Source organism: Parasteatoda tepidariorum, chromosome 3 (genome assembly GCF_982258835.1).
Source record: "Parasteatoda tepidariorum strain Cologne lab strain chromosome 3, Ptep-v5.0, whole genome shotgun sequence".
In the NCBI taxonomy this organism is placed as follows: domain Eukaryota; kingdom Metazoa; phylum Arthropoda; class Arachnida; order Araneae; family Theridiidae; genus Parasteatoda; species Parasteatoda tepidariorum.
Window position 1 is genome coordinate 46186099 of NC_141757.1, and position 27956 is coordinate 46214054.

Below are 27956 nucleotides of genomic sequence, written 5' to 3' on the forward strand. Positions count from 1 at the left end.
AAAACTAATATTCGAAACAGGTTGCTAATCAACCATGTAAACAATTTGTTAATGATTAATATTGAGGGCCCTGAAAGTGCATTTAACTTTCAAGAAGCACTTGTAAAATGGGCAAACATGAAAGAAAGGAAGATTGTTAATTATAAACCAAAATGTTTTGATAAATAATAAATGTGTTTTTTTTTTTGTTATAGGTATTCTTTTTGATATTCTTGTACATTAAGCTATTCTTTGTCAGATAACTTACAGTACTTGTTTGATATAAAGTAATTTTATAAGCCTAATGGCACTTTAGCATTTTGCTAAAACTTTTTTTCAGATTTTAGCTTTTTTGCTAATGAATTTTTAGACTCAGCTTAAACCCTGGGCTCATATTATTTTTTTTATCTACATGTTAAACAACTTTTAAAATTTGGCAGCTGTTAATTTTATAATCCAATGATTTTATTAGTGGTGGTCATTGTAAAACACAAAATGCCATTGAATTAAGGATAGCAAGTTCAGCTTACAGCTCCTGAAGCCCATATGGCAAATTGAGCATTGCCTTGTTTATTTACCACCTTTATGAATATCACTCTAATTCAGCAGGGTGGCAATTTGAACTTATGTTCAGAATGCCAGTCCGCAAAGTCAGTTAATGGATTGTGCAACACTCATTTAACGTTTGACCTTTGGGAACCATAGAACTAGTTTTTAACCTGCTATATCTAATTTAATCGCAATTCAGGGTATTAATTTTAACCTATTTTATTCTAAGTATTTTTAATACAAATAATTAATATTTTCAAAAATTAAAATACTAATAAAATAAGTTTTTCAATTTTAAAAACAAAATACCAAAAAAATTTTTTTTCAACTATGATATAAAGTTAGGGACTTTAATTTTCAGTAAAAGAAGAGAAATGTACTCTTCAAAAAATATATTTATAAATAGTTACAAACATCACTTTTTATGGAGTTTGATAATTTCTGAAACCATTAATCATATACAAGGTGGCCACTCAAATCAGGTTTCAAATTTTCCCAGATAAAATTCTTAAAATTTTAAGGTCAGCTCTTCTCATGAAGAGTAGGATGTGTACAAGAAAAATGTCAATATTGTAAAGTGTTTTATTTAAAATGTTATTTTTTTAATATATCATCTTGAAATAATAATTAGACTAAATTTATTTTAACAACTTAGCAAGATTTTTTCTTCTTCTTGTTTTAAATGTTTTGGTACAACATTAATTTTTAAAAAATTAAGACATGTGGAGAAAATAATATGTTTAGCTTGGATGATACATTGTTTTTATTAAATAAAAAATGTTTTAAAGTGTTACTTTAAGTAGTTTTTGCACAAAGTGTACCAAATGGCAAATACAGAGTGTCCAAAAATACTTTGGATAAGTATTGTTTAATATATTTTCATTAAGCAATAAAAAAACAAAACAATTCTAGGCAATTATAAATCAATAAATATTTATATTCACAATAGCTTCCAAAAGTGTAAGTAAACTTATGACTTTTCGTGAATTAGGGCTCTATTCATTAATTAAAATGAATATTTCAGAATGGGTATTTAATAATAAGATGTATAATCTATTCTTAGCAAAACTGCATGGAATATTTTAAAAACAAAGGAAAAGTTTATTTTTCAGAAATTTCAGAATAAATTATTATATTCCACTGCTTTAATTTTTTATTTAAATACTTTTAATTTGGCGATAAATTTTCATTTAAAAAAAGTGGGTATAACAGATGATAAAATAATTTAAATTAAGAAAATTAGTAAAATTGAAAAAATAAAAAAAAATCCTTGTTCCTTGATTTTAGTAGGTTTTTATAGAAAATTTCACTGACTTTTTCAGTATAATTCCAGGTTTCAAGGTGGGTGGCCATCCTGATATGCTAATTTGTACCTACTTATGTTATTACAATAAACAATATAATTTAATGCAGTTCTGCATTATTATTAGAAAGATGTTTGCACAGATCAGCATAGAAGACACAGAAATTAAAAATATATTAAAATAATTAAAAGTCAATATTTTAATCTTAGAAATTTAAGCTAGTTTATAAATTTATCTTTACAGAAGATTTTGATTTGTATTGCTTAGACTCTCAATCAAAGATTAAAAATTAACATAAATCTATAATCTACGGGCAGATATAATTGTAAGTTACATAACATTACTAGACACTTTTTCACATTTCTAACATTTATTTTAACATCAAAGCACAATTTTAAAAAAAAATTCAAAATTTATAATATTTAAAAACTTTGTTTATAGGATAAATACACAAACAGTGTTGAACACAACCATTATAAAAATGCATTTTACTTCTAAAAATCAAAATATAAATAGATATCATACAATTTCAATAAATTCACTTCCTAAATTTAAAATTGGTTCTTTTATTTAAATGTCTGTAACAGGGCAATCACAATGAAAACTCATCATATATTGTAAATTATAAAAAATGTCACAATAGAAGTATATGTCACAATGGCATGATATCTGTTAAAAATAAAGCATGTATGTTTAAATTATCTTTGAGTGACATAAAATTTCATTTACACACATACTATAAAGTCAGAGTTGCAAAATATGTCCACAAATGTGATCACATTTAATGTGTATATTTCATAGTCAAAGAAGTGGCATTTCTTTAGAAATGCATATGTTTAAAAAATGTAACAAAAAAAAGTCACTTTGACTGAAACAGAAAGTAAACATACTGTACCAGTTAATTATCAAAGATAATCATTTAAAAGGAAATGTTAACTCTAAAACTAACATCAGATTAAAAGAAAAGAAAATCACAGTAAATGTAAAAGTAGTTCTAACACCATGCAACCAAATTATATCAAAGTCAATACTTTTAAGACATAAATACTTTCAAAATTTTAAATACAGTTTAACAAGTTAATTTAGGAAAGTTCAATTCAATCTTACGAAGTTAAAGCAATCTAAATTTAAGATAAAATTAGAAACAGAAAAAAAAAAAACTTTTTTTTTTTAAGTGAATACATCATCATAATGTTGCTCCATAAGAAAAAATTTCACTAAAATAGATAATCCCTAATTTTTAGAAACCTTAAGAACATTATGCAAGTCTGGTACAAAAAAAAAAGAAAGAAAAAAAAGAAAGAAAATTTTACAATTCAAGAAATAGTTTCAGCAATAAAGTGAAAGAACTATGGTATAAAAACGCTAGATATTCCAAATGCTATGATGACCATAAAAGACAGTTCTTGTTTTCAATCTCATCTCTAATCTGATTAAGCTGGTGCATTGTGTGATACACTACAGATGCACTAATCAGACCATAGTCAAAAAGATTGCACAAGTGTAGCAAAAAATTACGATACAGCCTCTGGGTAACTATCTTCAAACCATGTTCTTCAATGAACATAGAGCAAGCAAGAGGAATTTGACAATCACCCACAAATCTAGAAGAAAAAAATATTAATTTAGATTTAAATAATAGAATTTAGAATCTATATTATATATTGATAAAATCTAAAATGCAGGCATGTACCAAACACAATTAATCCAAATAAATTATGCAAAATCTTTCGAATATTACATTTAAGACCAATAGTAAACACTTGCCTAATAAATAAATAAAATAAATAATCAAATAAATAATTAAAGTAATTAATTATAAATAAATAATTTTTAAATAAAAAATAAAAAAAAAACTAACCTAATTTTATCAAAGTCAAATAATTGTGTAGGAATATTTAATAGTGATAAGACAAGGCATAATCTATATTTCTCATTAATAGATTTATATCATTTAATCTTTTTTCAAAAATCCTTGATTTGGTTAAATTGATTTTTCTTTAAAAAAAATCATTGATTTACGACAAAAATATTTTTAAGGTCTGATTTCATTGCTATTGATGGCTTTATCCAGTGACATAATACATAAATTATTATTCAATGTTTAAAATAGACTTCCAAAAAAAAAAATATATATATATTAAATGTGGCAAAAAAGTAACTAGAACTTTAAAATCATAATTATTATAACTGTAGTTGTTTAATTTACAGATTTTAATTATATCCATTCAGTTTTAGGCCAAATACTAGTACTTGTAAAATTTATTAAATACATAGTTTATTTATACAAATAATGAAAAAAGACTTATTCTGTCAAAATTAATCAGAAATACTGCTGATTTTGTTTTCATGCATGTTTCCCGATATGTAAATTAATTTACTCTTTATTTGAAATCTAACTGACAAATCTGATCTTTTTTTTTTTTTTTTTTTTACAAATTCATGAAAGAATTGAGCTTGAATAAAAACAACTATGATTTTCTTTAATTCAGTGAATAGCTAGTAAGAATAATAAAATAATTTTAATCATTTTTGTTTGAAATATTAAGTATTGCTAATAAATTTTATCAGAACTTTAAATGATAAATACAGAAAATAAAAATCTGATTTTTCTTTAAAAACTATCATTTCTGCAACGGTATATAGTGTATCAACTTTAAAGTGAATTTACTCAAATTTCTTAAAATTCCACAGAAAATTTTCCTCCTCTCAACTTTTCAACTATCAGAAAAATTAAACCTTAATTCTTCTTGAAAGTGATTTAAAGTAATAAAAATGAGCAAAAGTCTTATTTTTAAAACAAATTAATTGAAAAATGTTATACATGAATTTAAAATAAAACAATAAAAAAATTTAATATGAAAAAGTTGATAAAAAATTGTGAGAAATACAGATTGGTTTTTTCATACCCATATTTCATAACATGAAGGTTCCACATTTTCATCAGTTCTTTTTCTCCTTCATTGACATCAGTAAATTCATCAATCATCTTTAAATATAAGAAATGCCAAGTAAATAAAAATAAATAATTATATAGATTCAAAAGTTAAACTTGATTTAATGAGGAAAATATTCTTACGTGTTGAGTTTTAATCCTAAGCCAGGTTGGATCATTTTCAGATTCTGAGTCAATATCTATTTCTTGAGGTCTTACAGATAGGCATGTAACTGTATGGTAATACAATCTGGAGGGAAAAAAATGCAAAGTAGTTAAATATCTATCTAAAAACGAAAGGTAATTAGTTTTACAAACATTTATACATATATTCAATGGCTCCTAAAAAGTGTTTGTACAATTATGACTTTCAATGAAATAGGGCTCAATTCATTAGTTAAAATGAATATTTCAGAATAGGTATTTAATAATAAGATCTACAATCTATTTTTAACAAAACTGCATGTAATATTTAAAAAAAAGAAGAAAAGTTTTTGCTTGCTAGCTGCAAAATATTTTTTCCCCATCATTCAAAAATGGTTCGTATTTGTAAAAATAATAATAATAAATAAAAAAATTTGAAAAAAAAAAGACAAAATTTAAAAGTTGGCTATTTGCCATCATTAGTGGTAAATCAGTAATGAATGTTGCTAAAATAGTTTATTTTTTCCAACTGAACTGTGCAGTATGCGATAAAAGGCTTGAAAGAAAGAATTTAAATCAGTCTGATCACAGATTAAAATTACAAAATTTGCGATAAAAGTCATAAAAATTTTATCCGTGTTGTAAACGTTTCCATTGAATTTAATAAAAAATATTCTTGTTCAATTTTACCTGAAATTCTTCGACGAATTTTGCGAGCAGCTAGATTAAATGTGCGTTCTGCCTCCATAAAGTGTTTAGTTTTACGAAAAACAGAAACATCACATTTTACTTAGCAAAATGAATGATAAATAAATCCCAAATGCATCTAGAATGTCTTATTCGTGGATGAAACCAAATTTAACCCATTGGGCTTCAATGAATTGGATGGAGCAGAAAAAATTAGGAACTTTATTCCAAGGATTCAGTTTGGACAGTTAGGCAACGGTGGTGGTTTCCTTGTGTGTTGGTGCATGTCAACATCAAAATAAGATATATTTATTGATGGCATAATGAACCAACCTTTTTATTTAAATATTTTAACATACAATTTATAATTATCAGCTGGAAATTTGGGTATTGGAAACAACTTTGTTTTATATCTAGATAACTATAATTAGTATGCGTCTTTCGATGTTCGCATATGATGTCCGGATTGACCACAAGTTTTGTAAGTAAAATTGACCACAAGTTTTTAACACACTGCCTCAATTTATATATTTAAACTCAATAAAATATATTTGAAGAGAACTGAACGTTAGAGAATGATAACATGATATTAAAACAAAAAAAGTAACTAAAAACTAAAATGGTGACAGAAAAGATGAGTTTTGATGCAGAAACTACAAAAAAATAGTTACATTTATTTACAGAGTTTTAAAAGCTAATGAGGATTCCAAATTATACTCTACTAAATGTAAATTTAACGAAAAATTAGGATATTTACTAATGGGGGGAAATTTTTTAAAAGTGTACAATGACTTTTGTGAGATGAAGTTTTGGTTACTTGGTTAGTTTCGATTACAGATTTCCTAAAAATAAACTTTCACTTTGTCTTTAAAATATTCCATGCAGTTATGCTCAAAACAGAGTAGATATATTTTTATTAAATATCCATCCTGAAATATTAATTTTAATTGATGTATACAATACTATTTTATTTAAAGTCATAAGTGTACAAACACTGTTGAGAGCATATATTTATACAAATATGTGTGTGTGTGTATTAATATGGAAAACATTGTTTTTGTTACTAAACAAAAACAAAAGTGTAGAAATAAAAGAAATTTTTTTATATAAATTACAGTACTATTTACGAAAAGTTATAATTTGACAGACAAGGCCAAGTAACAAAATAAAAGCATGCAAAAGAGCAGAAAAGAGTTTTTAAATTCATACAATTTTAATATTTTGATACAAATGAGCAGCACTTAAATATTTTACCTTGTTAAAAAAATTATTATTTTCGTTTATGTTTCGTCGTTCACTGCTTAGCACATATTTTTCTTCTGAAGATATTTCAGAATTCAAGCTATTTGTAGCCACTGACAAACATCAAAACACCACTTTGGCCAGTTTAGAATATTGTTATCTTAGATTTTTATAACCGGATTACTTTAATCTCCCTAAACACCTAATTCAGTAACTAATGCTTTATATTTGTAGGTTAGTTTGTCAGTAACTATTAGGATACATTTAAAAATGTTATTTTGCTTTTGATCTATTTTCATAAATGTTTTATCAACCCATTAGGTTGATAAAACATTTATTAGAACAGATCAGCGAAAGGATCTTAGCTTTTAAATAGTATTAATTTCTGGTAAAGTGTAAGTTAAACATTTATTTCTTGCTCAAAAAATATCCCTTTAAAAAATTTGTTTACTCAATAAAAAAAACCACATTTAAACATTTGCAGAAATTATTGTAAAACTCTGCCTTGTCAAACTTGGAACCTTACCAAAAAAAAAAAAATAATGATAATAATAAATTTGTATTGTTTAAGTATGTGAAAAATGATAACTTTTATATAATAAAAAATAATCTTTATGGTCTTAAGTTATGTCCAGCTAAGAAATGGTAATTGTTTAGTGCAGATGACATAAAAAAATTAGACACAAATACATCATAAGATTAGACACAAAAGCATATTCTTCTAATTAAACATTTTAATTTTGGAGCCCGTAAATATGGTTAGTTAAAATCATTATAGAAATTAAAAAATTCATTACCTTAGTGAAGAATAAATGTTTTAACTAAGAAAATTTTACATTAAAAAAAAAAAAACTAAATTAGTCATAATAAAAACATTTTTAACCTGGCAGTTTTCAATGAAGGCTAACATATAAATATCTTTAATAGAAACAAAAAAGATAAATAGTAAGCTAAATCTGTCAACCTGTTATGGCCAGAAATATATGAGCGATGACCATCAGGCTCAATATCTTCTGCTTCAAGAAACTCAGACAGACTTGGTGCAGGTCTTTTAGGACTAAAAGATACACACTTTGTACTTAGTTCAGAATTCAAACAACAAAAATAATTAAGAAATAGAAATAGAATTATAAACTCACCGACACACAATTACATGAGTAACTGGATTTCTCCTTGCTGGACCTGTTCTGCTAAAGGCAAAACCAGTGGAGTGAAGGTCATTTGGATTTCCAACATAAGAACCATCGTAGGATTCATTGATAGAGACATCAATACGAGCTCCTCGTGAATGTGGCTAATAAAATACATAGATAAATTTAGCAATACAAATATATATTACAGGGTGACAATGAATAACTTAGACACATGATAAAAAATATCACAATCAAACTAAACATAAGACATTATTACTCGTAACATATTCAACCATTATTAAAGTGATTACCTTTGGGTTAAATATAGAACTAAAAACGAGTAAAAAAAATTTCTGCATTAAAATGTAAGTCACTTACCATTATTTTGACATATTTCTTCGAAAGAATATTTATAGGGATACCAAAATTTTAACAGGCTTTGTACAAATCGTAGTTTACAAGATGAATCAAGCATAAAAATCTATTCTTGGTTTTAAGTCTAATGAATAAGGTGAGCATTCTGGTGCTGAATTCAAGAAAATGTGCCTTACACAATTTTTGAATGCTAAGACTGCATAATAGATAACACAATTAACTTTGATTTTTCCAATAATTGGAACATTTGCTTGGCTCAATATTTAACTTTTAAAACTTTAGTGATCGGTATAAGTATTTAGCTTTACCAATTATTTAGAATAACTCATTCATGCCATACCACCCTTACTAATTATGTAGTAAAAGTAAAAAGATACGAAACTCTCTGTCTCACTATTGTGTCAGTTTTAAAGTGTAGTCAAGTGTATCAAAAAAATCATAATCATGTTTTTAAGTTGCAATAAACAAGTATTTAGACCCAAATGCATCATAAGATATTTTATATGCATTAACTAAAGAATCATAAAATGAAATTCAAGAAAATAGGCATTTACCTTTCACTAACTAGCAAAAAAAGTTAGAGTATTCATTTATTAGTTTATTCTAAAAGAATAATAACCAAGAAAACACTATAAAAAACAAAGTAAAACAAAAAAGTACTTAAGGAATTAAATTTATAAAAAAAAGATACAGATTTTTAAATGTATTTTTGCACTACCTAAAGCATACAAAATTTAACAAATAAAGTTAAAAAAATAATGAAAATTAAATAAATTCTGGTATAAATAATTGTAATATAAAATTCAAAAAAATTTCATATGAAGTGCTTACCACATAATTAGGATTAAATTTACTATGATTTAATAAAATCTGGAATAAAAAAAATAATTAATTCTGGTGTAAATAATTGCAATGTAAAATTAACAAAATTAATTTGAAGAAGTACTTACCACATAATTAAAATTAAAACGACTATGACATAGTTTTAGATGCTTCAATAAACAATACAGCTCCATGCAATTTACTCGACACCAAGGACATTGAAAATCATCCCTAGCTTCAGTTTGTTGTCTGGTATTGTTATTATATAAAAACTGATAATAAACTCTAGTCTTTTTGCCTCTTTCTTGCAATACAGATTCTTGCTTTAAACCTGCAAATTAAACATGTTATTTAATTTTTTTAAAAAAATAATAAGTTTCTCAACTCTATAGGTTGAGAAAAAAAAAGCAAAATTAAAATAGAATTTATAAAAATTTTTTTTTTTTTTTTTTTGCTATACAAGTTATTACAGTTTGTGACTAAGTTCTACATTCAGGCAAAAGAGTAATAAAGGGGGGGGGGGAAGGTTTAAAATACTTATAAAATAAATCATGTAAAAATTGTCTGACATTATTTTGCACAAAAAGAAAACATTTAAATTATTTACATACTAATTAAATTTTTTTTAGTATGTGCTTTCATTAGCAGTCTAACCAACTGTTAAGTTTTATATATAAATCAGGGTTAAAGAGAATAAGATAATAATAAAGTATAACAATAAAATAATGTAGAAATATTCTTTTATTATTTTCCCTTTTCTCAAGTTTAGAAAATTGGAAATTCAGCCAAAAGTGGGAACAATCTTACACCTGTAACTTATGATATTTTTGTTAAATGTTGCTTCATAGGATGAAAAATACCAAATTTAATACTATAAAAGAATTAACAGCAAGTGTACAAATTTATTTTTAATAGATGAACAGAGCAAATAAGTATTTTAAGACTGTACAAATTATCCAGAAATAATGGAATGTCCAATAAGATTAATTTAGTAAACAAAAATAAAATTATTAGATAAAAATAAAATTATTGGATAAAAATAAATTATATAAATATAAAAGTTATAAATAATTTTAAACTTTAGGGCATCAAAAATTTGCACAGAACACTCATTTACACCCCTTTAAAAAAAGATTCTCAGAATTAAACAAAACATATTTAATTTAAACTATGTAGCTTATACAATAAGTTTTTCCATAAAAGAAATTAAGAAGAGATCTTTTCAGAAACTTAACTTACTGCTTAAGCCATCAAGATTAAGTAGATCATCCGGTCGAGCTGATGGTAGGGGTCTATCTACCATTCCTGAAACTAAATTATCCTTCCATTGTAGATGGAATGTAACCAAAGGACCTTTGCCAAATACATCTACAAGATTTAATGTCTGAAAATAAAATTGTTTAAGATGTTACAAATCTATTGATATAAGCAAGTTTCAAATTGTTAGTTTAGTAGCCCATATAATGATAACACTGTTATAACTGGGCAAGGTAAAATTGTTGATAGGGTATTTATATATATTTTGAAATGTAGTTAAAAATAAAGTAAAAGAAATAAACACATTAAGGTTAGTTAAAATTAATATTTAAATGAGAGAGAAATCAAAATGTTTTCCAATCACTAATGAGGAAAATAGGATGAAAACATCAAAACCAGTTTAATTATCTGATGAAATCAAAATGAGTTTCGAATAATCACCCTTCAACTTTTCTACTCCCTTTAGCAATTAAATAGATTTTTAGTCTTCCCTTCCTTACTTGAGATTCAATGTATTTTGATAGCAATTGTTTTTTAATTGCTTAAATGATGTATTGATTGTTTTTTAATTGCTTAAATGATGTATTGATTGTTTTTTAATTGCTTAAATGATGTATTGATTGTTTTTTAATTGCTTAAATGATGTATTGATTGTTTTTTAATTGCTTAATTGATTTAATTACTTAAATTGTTTTTTAATTGCTTAAATCTATCACCCCTAATGTGTATGTTTCTTTCAGTTCATTTTAGAGATGATTTCTAAAAATATATATTAAAGGCAGTCATTACTGAACACACTACATTTATATGATTTTTTAGATTTTTCTTCCAATTTCTTACATTAACAAAAAGCCAATATATTACAGCTAGTATGACTAGTTTATAAATAATAACTAATTTTACCTTATCTTTACTATCAGGAAATGTTTCCCATGAAGATAGCTTCTTGGGTGACGATTTTTGCCCTAGTTCTTGCAACACTAGTTGGTACTCACCATCTGTGAGTAAACATCTTTGATGCTTGTCATAGACAACTAGTTCAGCACCATAAATTCTAACCTCCTCTGACTGATTTTTTAAGCTTTTTCTCTTCTTCTGAGCAGGCTCATCTGCTAAAATTTCAAAAACACAATATCGCAATATAAAAAACAGAAATAAAAAAGCAAAAAGGCAAGCAAACCATTCAGTAACTAATAAACAAATATCATCTGCAGCAAGTATAAGAAAAAAATATATCTTTTTAATACATATATATATAAAATAAATAATACAGATAAAAAAATTTAATATACATATAAATTTATTAATGTTTATAGAATCAGGGTCGATCCCCATTGGTGGCTTGGGGGCCACCCAGCTTCAGATCAATGGCTACCAGCTTGCCTGGAAAATAAAGACTGCTTGAACACAATGCTGACCACATTGCCCCAATCATACCGCACGTCATGAAATTGTGAAGCTTTAACCTTTTTCACCCCTTGACCCTTAACAGGCTGTTGCGGGATGTGCTCATATTAGTTGCAAATTACTGTCTATTTCGTCAATTTTTTTTTTTTGCATCTATAGTTTCATTATTCAAAATTTTAAATTTAATTTTAACTTATAACTTAGAAATTATTTTTGACTTAGTTTTAGCCTTTTTATAAAACTAATTACAACAAACTACAATTTGAAAAACAACATATATGCTTTACAAGCATAGACATTTGCTACAACAATTTTTTATTTTTGTTGTATAACTGGAAATAATCTAATGAGAAATAAGTCTTTAAAAAACTTGGATTTTCTAATTTGACATAATTTTCATTAATTCTTCATATTCTAATAATAACCCTATTTAATTTGCTATATAAAAAATTCGACACTGTAAAACGACAATCAGTTAAGATATAAAACTATATTAAGATATAACAATAGCTTCTTGGAATCTATAAACAAAGCATGGTCTTACAGATAAATAGGTATTTCAAGGTTTTTAAAATTATCTTAGGAAAATTCAATATATTTAAATCTTAAGAGAAAGTAAAAATAGGTTAATTATATTACTTTGTTGAAAGAGGTGTAAAAATAAATGACTCTTCAAACTTTGTAAACTTGTCTTAAAACTTAACTTGTAACAAGCCTCAAAATTATGTTTTTTTCCCCAGTGAGCATGCTTTTACAAAGTTAGGTTCGATTCTATTCGAACCAGCCCTAGTTTGCAAGAGCATAACCAATAGAGGTTACAAGTAGTGGCAAATTAGCCCAGAGAGGGTATTCTGTCTAATATCTGGTAAAAGGCTTTGTTGGTGTGTTCATTACAAAATGTTTTCCAGAGATATTGCTATTACTTAATTTACAACCCTCACAGAATATTAGAATTTGATTTCAGTCATTATCAACAGTTAAAAAAATTACTTATTAAAACAAAAAAGTTATGGTACTAAAATGGGATCATAAAAATTTTTAAGATTTAAAGAATAGGCATTGCAAATAACAGGGTTCCCACTGAATTCAGGAAAAAAAAAAAATCCCTGATTTTTCCCGGTATCTTAGGAAAATTTCAATGAAAATCTAAACCATATTTTCTCTAAACCATGCAATTTTTCATCAGGCAACTTTGATTTTTTATTTGTAATGTCAAATACTAGATCTTGTGAGTAAAGAAATACCACTGAATGATGATAGAATCGTGAAAGTTTAACTAAAATGTGAAATTTTTATAACAAATAATTGTAATAGATGTTAGAATTATTTAACTTGAATCTCAATAACTGTTTACTGTTATTGACAATTCTGAGATGGGTTATTTTCCAGGTATAATGTAGGAGTTTTCCAGGTATTTTTTTTTTTTTTTTTAAATTGTAATATTCCCCTGCTTTTAAGAGTCAAAATAAAATTTCCTGGCAATTCCAGGTTTTCCCTGACTTGTGGAAGATCTGAAATAAAGTATTTTTTTACTTACTGACATCTGAAATATCTCCATTGCAAAATCCATTTAGCTTCATTCGGTTAACTGGACATGTGACACGCAATAAAAGAACATATGACTTGACTAGATTACCATTGCTTATATTAAAATTATCATTTGGTACAGATATGGCAGTGACTTTAGCAGGAGGATTGTTCATATCAGGATTTCTATGCACTTCACATTTCCCTACTATTTGAAAAAAAAATCTTAACAATATACACACAGTTTTGTAAATTTTTAATAATACAAAGAATTTCTTTAAAATGATAATTAGACACAGTGAAGAATTTAAAATAAAATGTATAGTATAATAAAAATAGTATTACGTAAATAACAAAATAGCACAGCATTTTCTATCCATGACCTTCATTTTGAATACTTTTTACTGATCTACAAATTTTTTTTACTAAAACTTTGTAATTAACTATGTACAAAAAACTTTCTATATTCATAAGTAAGTATTTATTTATTATGATACTAATTCTAAAATTTATTTAATTAAAAAATTTTTTTTTTACATTTTCAAGTGTAACTTAACTAGATGTTACCAAAACATAATTAATATGTGTCACCAAAAAATGGCAGGGAGCGCATATCATCTTTTTGAGAGCAATATTTGACTCATGAGACGCAGATTGCGCGTTTTTCCATAAAAGAAAGGAGCCGAGATAGCTACGTGGTTATCTAACTTAGCTGTCAATGTGAAGTTAGCTTGAAGTCCGTCTGGCTTCAGATTGATACATACTAGCTTGCCTAGAAAGTAAAGACTGCTTGTGTGCAATGTTGACCATATTGCTACAATCATACTGTTCGACACAAAATTCTGGAGCCTTAACTTCCATTACCCCCAGGGTCCACAACGATTGTTGCAAGTACGCTTTACTTTTACTTAATAAGTAAAATAAGAAATCAGAATTTAAACTGATAAAAGTTATTTTATAACTTATCAATTTAACTTAGCTTGAATCAATGAAAAATAAATTTAGCAATTCTAACATTATATTACGAAGTAATGGAAAATAGAAAAGTATCATATGCAAATTTTTGTCAAATGACTTATCAATTTATGAATCTAATGAATATTTTGAATGTATTTTAGGAAAGTCTAGCCTTGACTTTAAAAACGAAATTTAAAAAAAAAATTAGTATTACATATGAATGTCAAAAACTAAATAAAAAAAACATGAAAGAAATATTACCTGACATTTGAATAGCTGGGGAGGAAACGTCTTTCCTCTTTTTGTGACATATTTTAGAGAGAGAGGCTTCTACACATACCGTATCTCCAGATCCTTCAAGAATTTGGAAAAAAGGGCATTAATATCAAATAAAAAGTAAAAATATCTTTGCTAGGGTTTACACAAAATACAGAACAGTGAACGAAATTAACACAAAACTAAATATGCATGTTTTTGTAGTTTAAAATTACATAAAAATGGGGTGTAATATTTTTATCAGGTGGCTAAAAATTATACATATAACATTACATTTGAAAGTTGTACTCTTTTGTGTGTTTTTACTTTACTTAGTGTTTTAGATTAAAAAAATATTACAATTGTTATTAATTATTAATATTATAATAATATTAATAAATATTAATATTATAATGTGTTGTATTATAAAAGTTTAAAGAATTTATTATTTTTCTCCCTAACTCTATTCTATGTTATATAATGCAAGCTCAACAGCTATGAGTGCTTCACAGTAATCCTGTGGGGAACTGCAGCTATAATATGAACCCTATCAGCCACAAGAACATTCTGATACATTAAAACCATATGATAAATAGTTTTGTTAAATGGATAACACTTAAAAAAAAAAAATCATATAAATAAAATACAATTGTGGCAATATTAAATATTTTCTTTTAGTCAATCAAAGGTCTAAGAGTTTCTCTTTTCTTTTAAGCTATTACCTTTCCTTGTTTTTTCAAACACATTTAAATCAAAAATAGATACCGTATATTCCGTCGTATAACGCGCACTTTTAATACAAAAAATAACATTGGATTGTACGGATGCGCGGTATACGCCGAATATAAAAAATTATAGATTAAAAAAATTTAAATATAGAAAAATACTTTTATTTTAAAGAAATAACATACCTTCACCCATATACTTTATTGATTTTCGTTATTACATAAATAGTTCATTATATTCGTCTTCCGTTATTTCTTTAGGCACGTCATCACAATGTTTCGTCTTCATCATCTGTGTTACCCTCATCCATACATAAACAGTCATCTTCTGATCCGTCCAGATTATTTGAAATGCTGCATTTTTTTAATGATTTTCTGACTATCTCAAGCTTAATGTCATCCCATGCTTTTAATATCCATTCGCACACTGTTTCCAAACTTGCATGGCACATATATCCTCCTCTCGTAAAGGTTTTCTCGCCCTCCAACATCCAAGTGTTCCACTATTTTTTTAAATTGGCTTTAAATGGTTTGTTTAAGCAGACGTCCAATGGCTGAAGAAATTATGTCTATCCGCCCGGAATAACTACCATATCGGTGTTACATTCTTTCAACAATTTTTTTGTATTATCTGTAAGGTGGGACCAAAAACATGTCCCACACTAAAAGGCTTTCTGGTTTTCTATAGATACTAGACGAGATATTGCACATGTACAATCCAAGTTTTCGTGTGCGTTATACGAAGAGTATATCTTAAAATTTTAAAAAAGTTATTAGAAATTGCGGGTGCGCATTATACGCCGGGGCGCGTTATGCACCGGAATATACGGTAAATGATACTGAAATACATTTTACCTGAAGACATTTTATAAGTATTCCCAAATACCTTGATAAATTATAAAATTTTGCTGTCAAATATAACATTTCAGAAAAATGTAATTCTCAATTCTGAAAGGATTTACGCTAGTTAACTTTAAAAATAATTTAATTTGTCAGTTTTATTTTTATTACATGCATAAAATAACTTGGGAATATTATTGAGTTAAATATATATTAAGGTTTTTAACAGAAGTTAGTTAGCTCGGTTTTTCCAAAGTTACAAAAGCAGGCTTTCCTGGAACAATAAACTGGTTTTTGCCATTTTGTTCTATAGGAAAAGAAGTTTAGCAGAGGAATTTCTGTATAATTTTACCTAGGGGCTTAACATTTGGAGTTTTTATGAGAGTTTTGTTTTTTAGCAACTTCAGTTGAAAATACGATTTTTAAAATAAATACAGCAAAAGAATAATAAAAAGAAACCTTAATCATAACAAAATTGCAAGTGCTATCTCTGAACTTGATAATTTTATTTTTTGATATACAAGCTCTTTTAATTTTAAGATTGAGGATAAAGTATACTTTAGTGCTTCTGAGCAGAATTATATTTAACGTTCTGCTAATAGAAGTTTTGGGAACATTGTAAAAAAAAGATAAACAACCAACACCTATAATTTATTACCATTTTTTTAAATGAAAATTTTATTTGGAAAATTAAAATTAAAAAAGTAACCTTTAATAGTTAAATATCAAATTATGAATAAATGCCTTCAAGTTAAAAACAACATAATTATTAACAGCAGAGACTTCGTTTTACTTTAGAGCTTTTGTGTGTAGTAGGTTAACAGATCTTAGATGGACATCTAAAATCATGAAGATAGAGGAGAAAATACAATGCATAAAGTAAATAAATTACAAAAAAAAAAAACAAAAACATTTACTACTAATGAACTACTTTACAAATTATCGAAGATTTTTTTAAAAAAATTTGAAACAGAATGAATCCACTAAAAAAAATATATATTTTTTTTTTCTCCAGAGATTTGCACCACAATAAAAAGATTAAATCTTACAAAAAAAGGAATAGTAGAGTAAATATTAAAATTTTTTTTAAATGTAATATCAACTTTTATAATAAAAAAAGAAAATAGAGAGTCCCATAGAAATAGTTGATAAAAACATTTTCTTTAAAAAGTGGGAATAGTAGAAATCAAAATTTACCTTTATACATTTTATCATAGTAGCCAGTAAATGTTATTATTAAATGACCAGATGGCCTAAAAAGAAATAAAAATAATTAACCACAAAATTTATTTTATTTAGCAATAATGCAGCAAACATAAACAGCACAAAATTAGTATATATGAAAAGGGAATATTAAGTAAAATAAGTAGTAATGAAATGGATTCATTAAATTAGATTATTTTATAAGGATAATACAGAAGTCTAAATTAACCTCAGGGGTGAAAGTTTCAAAAATTGTCAAGACTGAAAATTTCAAAATCAGAAGTGAGCATGTCCCGTCCAATAATTTTAAGTAAACAAAAAATTATATATGAATTCTTTTCATAAAAATTGTGAACAAACTTTTCAATAAAAACTAAAATACACAAAATGTAAATACGGCTTATAAAAATTCCGTATTTATTTTAGTAAATCTACTATTGATCAGGAGTATAAACAAAAAATGCAAAGTAATTATTTATTTCAAGCAAAATTACTTCAGCTTTTAAATTTTTTCAAACATTTAATTTTCTAATAAAATAAAGTGCTAGCTATCATTTTAAGGAAAAGAATAATACTTAGCTAAGTTAATACTTTGTTAATAAATAACAAAAACAATTTTCAAGCTAGTAAAAATAATATTCAACAAAATGCTGATATTTAATAAATGTTAAGTCTACAGTGCTTATTAAAATTAAAATACATTGATTGAAAACATATTGCATGTACACAATTATCTTTACAGTATACTTATCAATTTTAAAAAGAAAAGTTCTGAAATTTTAATTACTAACTAAAAAGATTTATAAACAAACTAAAAACATTTTTATATTTAATTAAAATTTACCAATTCTTAAAATAAAAGTACATAAAAAATAAAGTGATTAATAAAGAGTAATGATTTAACTCTTTCGAAAATAGTTAGTTATAAAAGACAGGCATGAAAGTGGACAAAAATAAAAAAAGCTGAACTTTTACACTGGGAGGAGAGGGGGGCGGGGGTAGTGCTCTATATGATACTGAGATTTATGAAAGCAATTTTTAACTATGCTGGAAGATTTTTATTTAATATTTAAAGTGGCAGAAGCAATTAGACAGTTAATTTTAAATTTTTCTTAAATATAATTTTAAAATTGTGACCACTACTATATTAAAAAAAATTAAGCAATTATAGGAAGGCACGACTATTAAATTACTTACTAATGAAAAATATACCACATCTTTACAGTAACTAATTCAAGAGAAAACTTACTTCTACTTCTGTCAAAAATCGTCATATTGGATTTCAAAATCGCGTGAATATGAATCGCGATATTGGATTTTAAAATCGCGTGAATATGAATCGCGCGACTGGATTTTAAAAACTTGCGTGAATATGAATCGCGATTTTGGATTTTAAAAACTTGCGTGAATATGAATAGCGATTTCGGGTTATAAAATCACGTGAATATGAATCGCGCGGCTGGATTTTTAAAATCGCGTGAATATGAATCGTGCTGTTGAATTTTAAAATCGCATGAATATGAATCGTGCGGTTGGATTTCAAAATCGCGTGAATATGAATCGCAATTTTGGATTTTAAAATCGCATGAATATGAACCGTGCGGTTGGATTTTAAAATCGCATGAATATGAATCGCGATTTTGGATTTTAAAATCACGTGAATATGAATCGCGCTGTTGGATTTTAAAAACACGAAAATACATATTGCGCGTAAATAAATCGCGTAATTAAGAATCATGATGCATAGTTTTAAAATCACGTGAATACGAATCGCAGTGAGTAATTTTTAAATAGCGTACAAATAAGAAAAACGATATCTGATATTACAACTGCGTGATAACGAATCGCAATATTGGGTTTAAAAATGCGTGAATACGAATCGCAATGTTGGATTATTAAATTGAGTGAATAGGAATTCCTAGTACGGCTTTTAAATCGCAACACGTAACTATTAAATCAGTTAAATACGAAAATCGATTATAGATTTTAAAATCATCTGATTAAAAATCGCGATTTTAGCATATTCCCTAGCAGTTTCTAATATTTAAAATTCCGAAAATCAGCCAAACAAAAGAAATCAAATATCGGCGGTCGGAAACGAAACGCTCCGACTATCGTTCGGGAGGCTTGGGTTCTCTAATTGGACTCCCCAAAAATTTTAGTTTTTTGAACATGGTCGGAAATTTTAAAAATTGGGAGAAAAAGCGGATTTCCGCTTTTTTGCGGAAGTCTTTCATCCCTGAAAAGAAGATTAGTAATATTCCGTTTTGCTCCGTCTTGTAGTTTTTTTAAAAAGACGGAAATCCGTCAAAATACGGAAAACTTTCACCCCTGATTAACCTAACCTAATAAAAAACATTGAAACATATAAAGAATTAGGTCTTTCCTGAATTGCAATTAAAATTAAAATACTTTTGCTTCATATTTTCTTGAGACATCAAGAAAAAATTTCTTAAGATTTTCTAAGGTACACAATATTTTTATCTGAAACAATATTAAGCTTTAAAATGCTTAAATAAAGTTTAAATATAGTTGCCAAGAACATTTTGACAGTATATTAAAATATTGTAACAAAATGGAAAAAAAAAAAAACTTTATTAACATATCGCATCCTGGCAAGAAAAGTGACACAGTAAAAAAAACAGCAATTTTTGAGATTATGTCAATAAAAAATAAGTATTAAGTGTTCCCTCAAGCTCAAAAAATGTCACATCTCTAACTCGCAACTTATCCAGCTGAGGGCAGTTGTATCTAATTCAGAATAATGTTAAAAGTATTCTTTAAGTTGATTTTTCTCCAATGCTGCACTTTTAGAGTTATGACACTGTTCTTGCCGGGGTGCGATATGTAACAAACTAGGATAGATGCTATTGTAATGCAAAATAAAATACTAGTAAAACACTTTTTAATTTCAGAAAGGTTATAGTTTTCAAACAAATTTCATAAATTTAGTGTTTTAAATATATTTTAAAGTTCTGATATTTTAACTAAAGTCAAAATAAAAATTTTTTTAAAATCATAATACAAACACAATTCATTACAAAACAGACAAAGAAATTAATTTATCTAGGAATCTTTTTATTCACTTATAACTTTATTGGAGGCTAAATTTTGAACAATAGAATTCATATGAAAATATACCAAAACGTGAAAACTAATGAATTTTATATCAATGGCTACAAAAGCCAATTTTAACTTTTAAATCAATTATCCATTACCTATTCTCACAGAAAAATAAAATATGGCAATCAATATAATAATTTATTTTAAAATATTTCTATACCATTATACAAAAAATAAGCAAAATAAATTTAATTTTTTCAAAATTTTTTTTAAATTCAAGATTTATTTATATTTGTTTTTATATATGACTATAACAAAAATAAATTAATTACTTTTTAATGTCAAATTTTAGTTTTATAGCAGTACAATTTTTCCGAAACCTTTTTATAAAAGGGTTGTATTTTCAAGCAACATTCAATTTCTTTATTTCTTTAATTGAACTCAACAAATTGAAACTGAGTTACAAAAATTACACTCAAACAGAATAGTTTTTAATAAATAAACAATTAGATCAGATCTAGAGCATGATGAAAAAGGGCAAAAAACACGGTGAATACTAGTGGCTTAAAGGCAATTTTTTTTTATTTCTCTTGAAAAATGATTTACTATGAATTTATTAAAATTTAATACACACCTTTCAGATGCAAGAGCTCTGTGCCGGGCAGTTACTCTTTCTAAAACGCTGTCAACCTTAAAGAATTTCCTGAAAACAAATTAATTGGTTTAAAATGTGATTAAAACAAGAATTGGTAGACATTAAAAAAAAAAATTGTTATTGCTACCATACCCTATAGTTAAAGCCTTCATATTAATAAAACTTATGCCTGATTTAGGGCAAAACAAGATAGATAAAAGTATTTTTTAAGGCTCAAAGCATTCTTATCATTTTAAATTAAAATTAAGATAACATACTTTTTTTAAAAAAAATCTAGCAATATTCAAATTATTCTCATTTTTATCAATTTATATTTTGAATAAAATCTGTGATTTCAAATTTTTTTGCAACAGCTTTTAAAATGTATCTTAATATTTCATTCAACTATGAAAGCTTATAAATAATAATACATAAAATATATTTCTCTTGTTACATAAGAAATTAATAATTATAATAAAGGGAATAGACTGCTTTGCAGCATTCTAACATTTAAAGTCTTACAAAATTTTGGGCAACAGTAGTGTAGAACACAAAAAATAAAAAACTTTTGTGACATTTTTAAGAATTAAAGCTATAAGTTCTTATTTATTTACTTATTATTATTATTATTAAAAATAACTAATGGAATATATACCTTTTAGCATGAGTTCTTGACATTCGATGTTTCATATAAGACAAGCATCTTTGAAGGAACAAGGGCTAAACAATAAATAATGTATTAACCTTAAGCATGTTAAGGTAAATAATTTTCAGCAAAAAGTATTTATAAAAAAAAAATCATCTATATTTTAAAGTTAATGCTTACTACACATAAAGCAAAAAATACATTTACACAAAGAACAAAGCAAAGCATTTACATAGGTAAAACACAACATAGTCTGAAATCAAAACTTTAATTACTTGATATTTTAAAAAATTAATTTGAATCTAAGTTTAAACACAATGTTTAAAATAATTTATTATACTTTTAAAGAGTTTAAACATCGAAAAAAAATAAAATAAGGAGGGAAATAATACAATAATTTTTAGTATCGTAAACAAGCATCAATTCCCACACTCAATAAAAGAAATTATAAATAAAAAAAATTAATAAATTGCAATCGTTTTTTCTAAGTGATAAAAATATGCACAAGTTTAACATTGCTTGCTTTTCTATACCGAATTTGTACGAAAAGATTTTTTTCCCCTGTCAATATGTGAAATGTTATGCTTTGGAACTTAATTATTTTAATGCAATGAATTTAGCAAAATAATTTATGTTATTAGTTAATATCATATATTTAAAAAAAAAAAGAATCGTTATTTGATATAAAAAAAATCAAGAATAAGAATGTAAAGCTTTAGGTGTTGCAAAGAATTTACTAGTGAACTTACAGAATTTATTTGGCGTGTTCCCAGAAATCTGTAAATTTGTGTAGGTTCTGCAAAAACACAAAAGTAATTAGGACACTTTAAAATAAAATAAACAAAATGTAAGCATGAATATAATTATAATCAATTGGGAAAAGATGGATAGCCAATTTCCAAACATCCATTTGCATGATGTGTACTGAAACCAAAGCTGGAAATCTTTGAAAGCGCATTCGGTAAAGATGTTGTCTACTTCGCTGGTGGAGAGCCAGAAGTATGTGTTCGATTTTAGTAGCCCACTAAACAACCAGCCTGCATACGCAGAAAGGGGTGCGTTAACTCTGTAGTGGTTGAAAATCCTCTCATTGATTGTAGTGGAAAAGTTTAGAGAGAGAGGTGTATTAGTTAAGAGGCTGACTGATATTTGATTAGGGTCAAAACAGTCCATGACATTTTGGACCTGATATTTGGTCACCTTTCCATTTCGATCCATTCCCGGTTCAGCCGTTATCAATTCTATCGTCTATTTTGTTATAGATATTCCATATTTCTTTTTATTACAATGGTCATGCTTCAAAAGTCTCAAATTTAAGTTTTTTAGTTAATTAAATTTTTTTTCTGACCTAAAAGTTAAATAAAATGTAACCTGACTTGCTTTTTCTTCTTTCTCTTTTATTTTGTTCACAAGTGCTCATCTTTTCTTTCCGTTTTCCTTTTCATTTATCTATTTATTTTTGTATTTAGAGCCATTGAAAACTATATGTAATATATTAATACATAATTTTTTATGAGTGTGAAGTTTGGTAAACAAATAAAGATTGCTGTGCTAACCCTGCAATGCAATATGGATTCAATTTCTACATTAAGGAAAAAAAAAATACTTGAAAAGATGTTGAAGAAATAAATTAGTAAAATGGAAGCAAGGATCATTACAATTACATACTGGGATATTTTATATATTTGGTAAAAAATTTCAAATTTCAATATCTAAAATCAGCAGCCTAACTAGCTTAAAAATAAATCTGGCCTTGACTATTATTAAAGCATATTAACACTGGCAAAAGAATATTTAACAATCCAGGAACTGGGCAAATCCAGAAAATTGAGGAAATAACTTACTTTTCAAAATCCTTTTTTATACACAAATAGGCAGTATTTTATGGGTTTTGATTTGAGGTACAGGAAATAGTTAAAATTATTGATTAATTTTTAAGGTTGGAACATATATGTTGACATAATTACCCAATAAATATGTTTGCATTAAAATACAATAAAAAAATTACATTTAAATCTTTGAGAGATATTTAATTGTGCTTTTTGAGTATTATGATTCATATTTTAGTTGGTAAAAACAGTTTTATTTAAAAATAATAATAATAATAAGTAACAATTAGGATTAATACTTTGATACAAGTAGAGGGCAATGTTAAATGTTCTAGGCACATTATTTTGAGGTAGTTAGGGAAGATGAGTGACAATTTAGATTTAATAAAAAATAAAAAAAGTCAATTTATTTGCACTTTGCCAACAGATAAGTACCTTGGATATTTTACAGGTCAGTTAATTTTTGTCTTTAAATTTACAAAAATTCAATGATAGTCTACTAGGTCTTATTTCCTTCCAGGAAATTGTTGTTTTTATACTCATTGAAAATTGTTAAACAGTTATTTTCTTAAAGTAAACTTAATTACTTATTGAACATATATTTTAATCAACACAAAAAGTTCCTTTGCTCATTAATTCTCAAACCATCATAAAGTGGAAACTTTTTTTTAAAAAAAGTATGTAAATTTAAATTAATCATTCTTATTAAAATTCATTGAATTTAAAAAAAAATTGTAAATATCTCTCACAGGGTTGGGTTTTTGACGTCAAAAAGTAGTTTTTGACATGACAAGGGTATAATACTGGTTTAAACCGTCAAAAATGTCAAAAACTGAAGTTTGCCAAGAAAATATATAAACTTCAAAACTACCAACAGTTGCCATGCATTATATGGAAATTTAATTATACTATAGGTAATCAGCAGGTTTTAAAATATTTTTTTATTAAAATTAAGGTAAAATAACAGATTTAAAATCTCAGAAATTTATATTCAAATGCATGTGCAGAAAAATTTTGCACAAAAATTGTTTAAATATTTATATTTTGAAAAAAAAAAAAAAATTTTTTTTTTTGATATTTAAGAAAATTAAAAGTTTATTACCATGCATTTTTGACATATAAGGAACATTTAACTAATATTTATATTTATAAGGAACTTACAAGTTATGTTGTATAAATACAAACTTGATACAAGTGTATAAAAAATTTTATTAATGTTAGACTGAATATCTTTATTATCCAGTATGTTAATTTGAATTTAAAAGTAGTTATATTTATGAATAATGATAAATATAATTCATATTGTTTATTATATTTATTTATAATTATTACACTTATCATTTTAAAACAATTTTCATCTCTTAATTTTTTTTTCTCCACTTGTATTAAGAATACAAATAATGTATATCTTGAAAGTAAGAAGTAATTATTCAACAGCTGAATATTTAGATATTCAACAAAACTATATAGTATTCAGCAAAATGAAATTCACAAGTATTTGGATAAACTAAATTTTCATAGTAAATGAATAGGCTGAATATACTGTAAATCGACACTAACTACTCTGTGTATTTAACAGAAAGCACTTAAATTTGTATTGTCTTATGTTAACTATAAATTTTAAAAAATTTAAGATTTAAAATTCAGAATTACTGATTTTTCTGAAAAACTAACAACCAATCACAAAAGTCAAACGAAACAGAAGAACATTACAGTCACTGATCCATGAAATATGTAAACAAATTATTATGGAAATTTTTTTAATTACCCTAATTAAATACATAATTTTAAAAATTAGAACATGCATCACACTACATAATCAAAATGAAAATGATGGAAGTAGAAATTTAATTCAAAATTCAATAGTCTAGTTCATTTGCTCCTCGCAGCATACGGTAGCACATAACTACTTTTGAACATTTTCCCCCCACCAAACAAAGTATGTTGAAAGCGGTTCACTAATCCCCCTCCCCCCCAGTTTACTTTAGAAGAGCTAAAAATAGACAAAAATTCCCTGATTGTGAATGTTGCATGTGCCCAACCTGTTTAAAAGATTTTTCTTTAAAAGATGTCTAATGTACAAAACTGCTAATGTTTATCTTTAAAAATGTCTAATTTTTAGTATAATCTATATTATACACTAAATTTGGTTTTAAATAAATTTCTTAATAATATCACTGCAGATTTTCAATAACACATGAAAATGAAAACATAATATTACAAAAGATGTGAGCTTTCAAAAGTACAAGATTTTGGTTACTTTTCAAAATATAAGTGTTTCTTCAAAATTTTAAATTTATTTTTTCTAGAACATATTTAGAAACACTATCCTTTATAAAAAAAAATATATAAATTTTATGTATTAATTAAATTTCACGTATGAATATAGGTTTTTGACATTTTAGACATTTTTGACAGTGAGGTTTTTGACGTGACGGTTTAAACCATGGTTTAAACTGTCAAAAACCTGCCAACCCTGATCTCTCACAATTAGAAAAAGCATTAACAATATTTTTTGAATAATATGAGTTATCTTCTTTAATAGAGCCACTATCTAAGAAACCTCCTCAAAAGTCCTACCACCAAAGAACTATTTTTATTAGTGCCGCCATAACCAAAGAGCTTTTTTTAACAATGCCACCACTGCCAAAGAACCCTCTTCAACAGTGTCACAACCAAAGAACCCTCCTCAATTACCTAGAAACAAATAAAATGTTTTATTGTCGATACCTCAATTTAAGCTCTTCGGTTTTATTTATAACTCATTCTTCAGTGTCACAACCAAAGAACCCTCCTCAATTACCTAGAAACAAATAAAATGTTTTATTGTCGATACCTCAATTTAAGCTCTTCGGTTTTATTTATAACTCATTCTTATGATAGTTCAGTCTATTTTCATGGTTGAGTATGGTCTAATGAAAAACTTCAAAGGAGGATTATAATGTGGGTTGAGTCTATAAAGTAAATCACAGCAAATTTTAAACAACTAAATTTGTTACAATTTAAACCCTTTTCTGCAAATCGTGCAGAAGAAAAAATTACCAAATAAAATTTTACCAAGCAACTTTATTGTTATAGGGTTTCAAAAATTCATATTTCAATTTGTGTCATTTCAGCAAATAAAATTATAACCAATTTATTTTTCCTCAAAAGATAAATTTTAATGGATTATAAAAAATGATAATTTGAATCTTGTTCAAAATGTAACTCATAAAATGATCGAACAATTTCAATTCATTACAGACCATGAAAATGTGATAATATAAGTAGAAACAAAAACTGATTTTATCAACATATGATATAAAAATGTTGAATAGTACAGTATACTGTTTAATATGATTTTCATAAGTGCAGAGAAAATATACATGACTTTAATGTGATACTTTGATAATTTATTCACCGAAATAATCGGTTAAACAATATATTGATCAAAACATTTATACTTTGTTCATTGTTTTAATAAGTTGATATTCGTGTCACGTCTATTCCTAATATTAGATTAAAAATAATATTTTAAATAAACATTGCAGTGAACTCTAAAAATTTATCCAAGATATAAACATTAATCAGCTTTCTTAAAATATATATAGCACAACGAAAGCCGGCAATTTTTTATTACCTACTGGTTTCATATAAACAAATAACTTTTACTTATAACAATAAAACCCAAACTATTTAAAGAATTAAAAAAGTCAAGATACATTCCAAATAAATTGAGGAATCATAATATCAATAGGAAAATAATTGTGTAACGAGTATATATTTTGATGATTCGTTATGTTGTGAGAAACTTTTAAACCGACACTAGAACATGGAGGGAAGTTTACTTTCAAACGCTTGTAAGAAGAGCTCTCTTTCAGTTTTAATTTGATCTGTACTTGTTTCTTTTTCAGTAGGTTTCTCCCTTTTTTTAGGAGGCATAGTTTCCAATAAAAATATATCACTAATTTAGTTAAATATTTTACGCGCGAAATACTTCACACAATACATTAATACTCTTGGGAAAACTATTACAAATATACAATAAAAAAAACATCACAACAAAGACATTATTTCTTAAATTGTAGATGTTACATAGCACCCGCGGGTTTTTTATTTTTTTCAAAATAAAAATTTACTATCTGTACGAATAAGAGCATTTTAACGTATTTCTACTAGAGGACGCAAAAATCACATTTTGCATCTGTCCGAAATTCTATATTTTTATAGAGGGCGTTGTAATCTTTAAAGAGACTAGCGGATATGGACTATACGTTTTCCTGTGGCAACGCGCTTACTAGACTATTTTGCAAACTGGTTAACGATTGATTATTTAGAAAACCAGATGTTAAATTTTTTTTTAAAAATAAAATCTGAATAATTTACCATAAAATTAATCCCAGGATAGTGCTTTTAAACTGTGCTTGTGAGTCACTTGTAATATTTTTCTGATTCGAGACCGAA

The 27956-nt window shown here is 26.1% G+C and overlaps 1 protein-coding gene across 3 annotated transcripts; it reads right to left on the reverse strand.

The window, feature by feature from the left end:
• Nucleotides 1-947: 947 nt before the first annotated feature.
• Nucleotides 948-27638, reverse strand: Su(z)12 (Polycomb protein Su(z)12). Of its 3 annotated transcripts, none has more exons than XM_016061854.4 (16): nt 27341-27592; nt 22434-22480; nt 21694-21758; nt 21039-21107; nt 17336-17391; nt 14580-14672; nt 13372-13569; nt 11331-11539; nt 10410-10554; nt 9299-9501; nt 9180-9218; nt 7980-8134; nt 7805-7897; nt 4912-5017; nt 4742-4821; nt 948-3436 (listed from the first exon to the last, which is right to left on the reverse strand). In XM_016061854.4, exons 1-16 carry the CDS (start codon nt 27432-27434, stop codon nt 3214-3216), a joined length of 1875 nt encoding a protein of 624 aa, XP_015917340.2. In that variant the 5' UTR covers nt 27435-27592; the 3' UTR covers nt 948-3213. The 3 variants fall into 3 exon arrangements, with proteins under 3 accessions (XP_015917340.2, XP_042894811.2, XP_015917341.2); XM_043038877.3 differs by lacking the exon at nt 27341-27592 and adding an exon at nt 24101-24125; XM_016061855.4 differs by lacking the exon at nt 9180-9218 and having other exon boundaries at nt 27341-27638.
• Nucleotides 27639-27956: the final 318 nt, after the last annotated feature.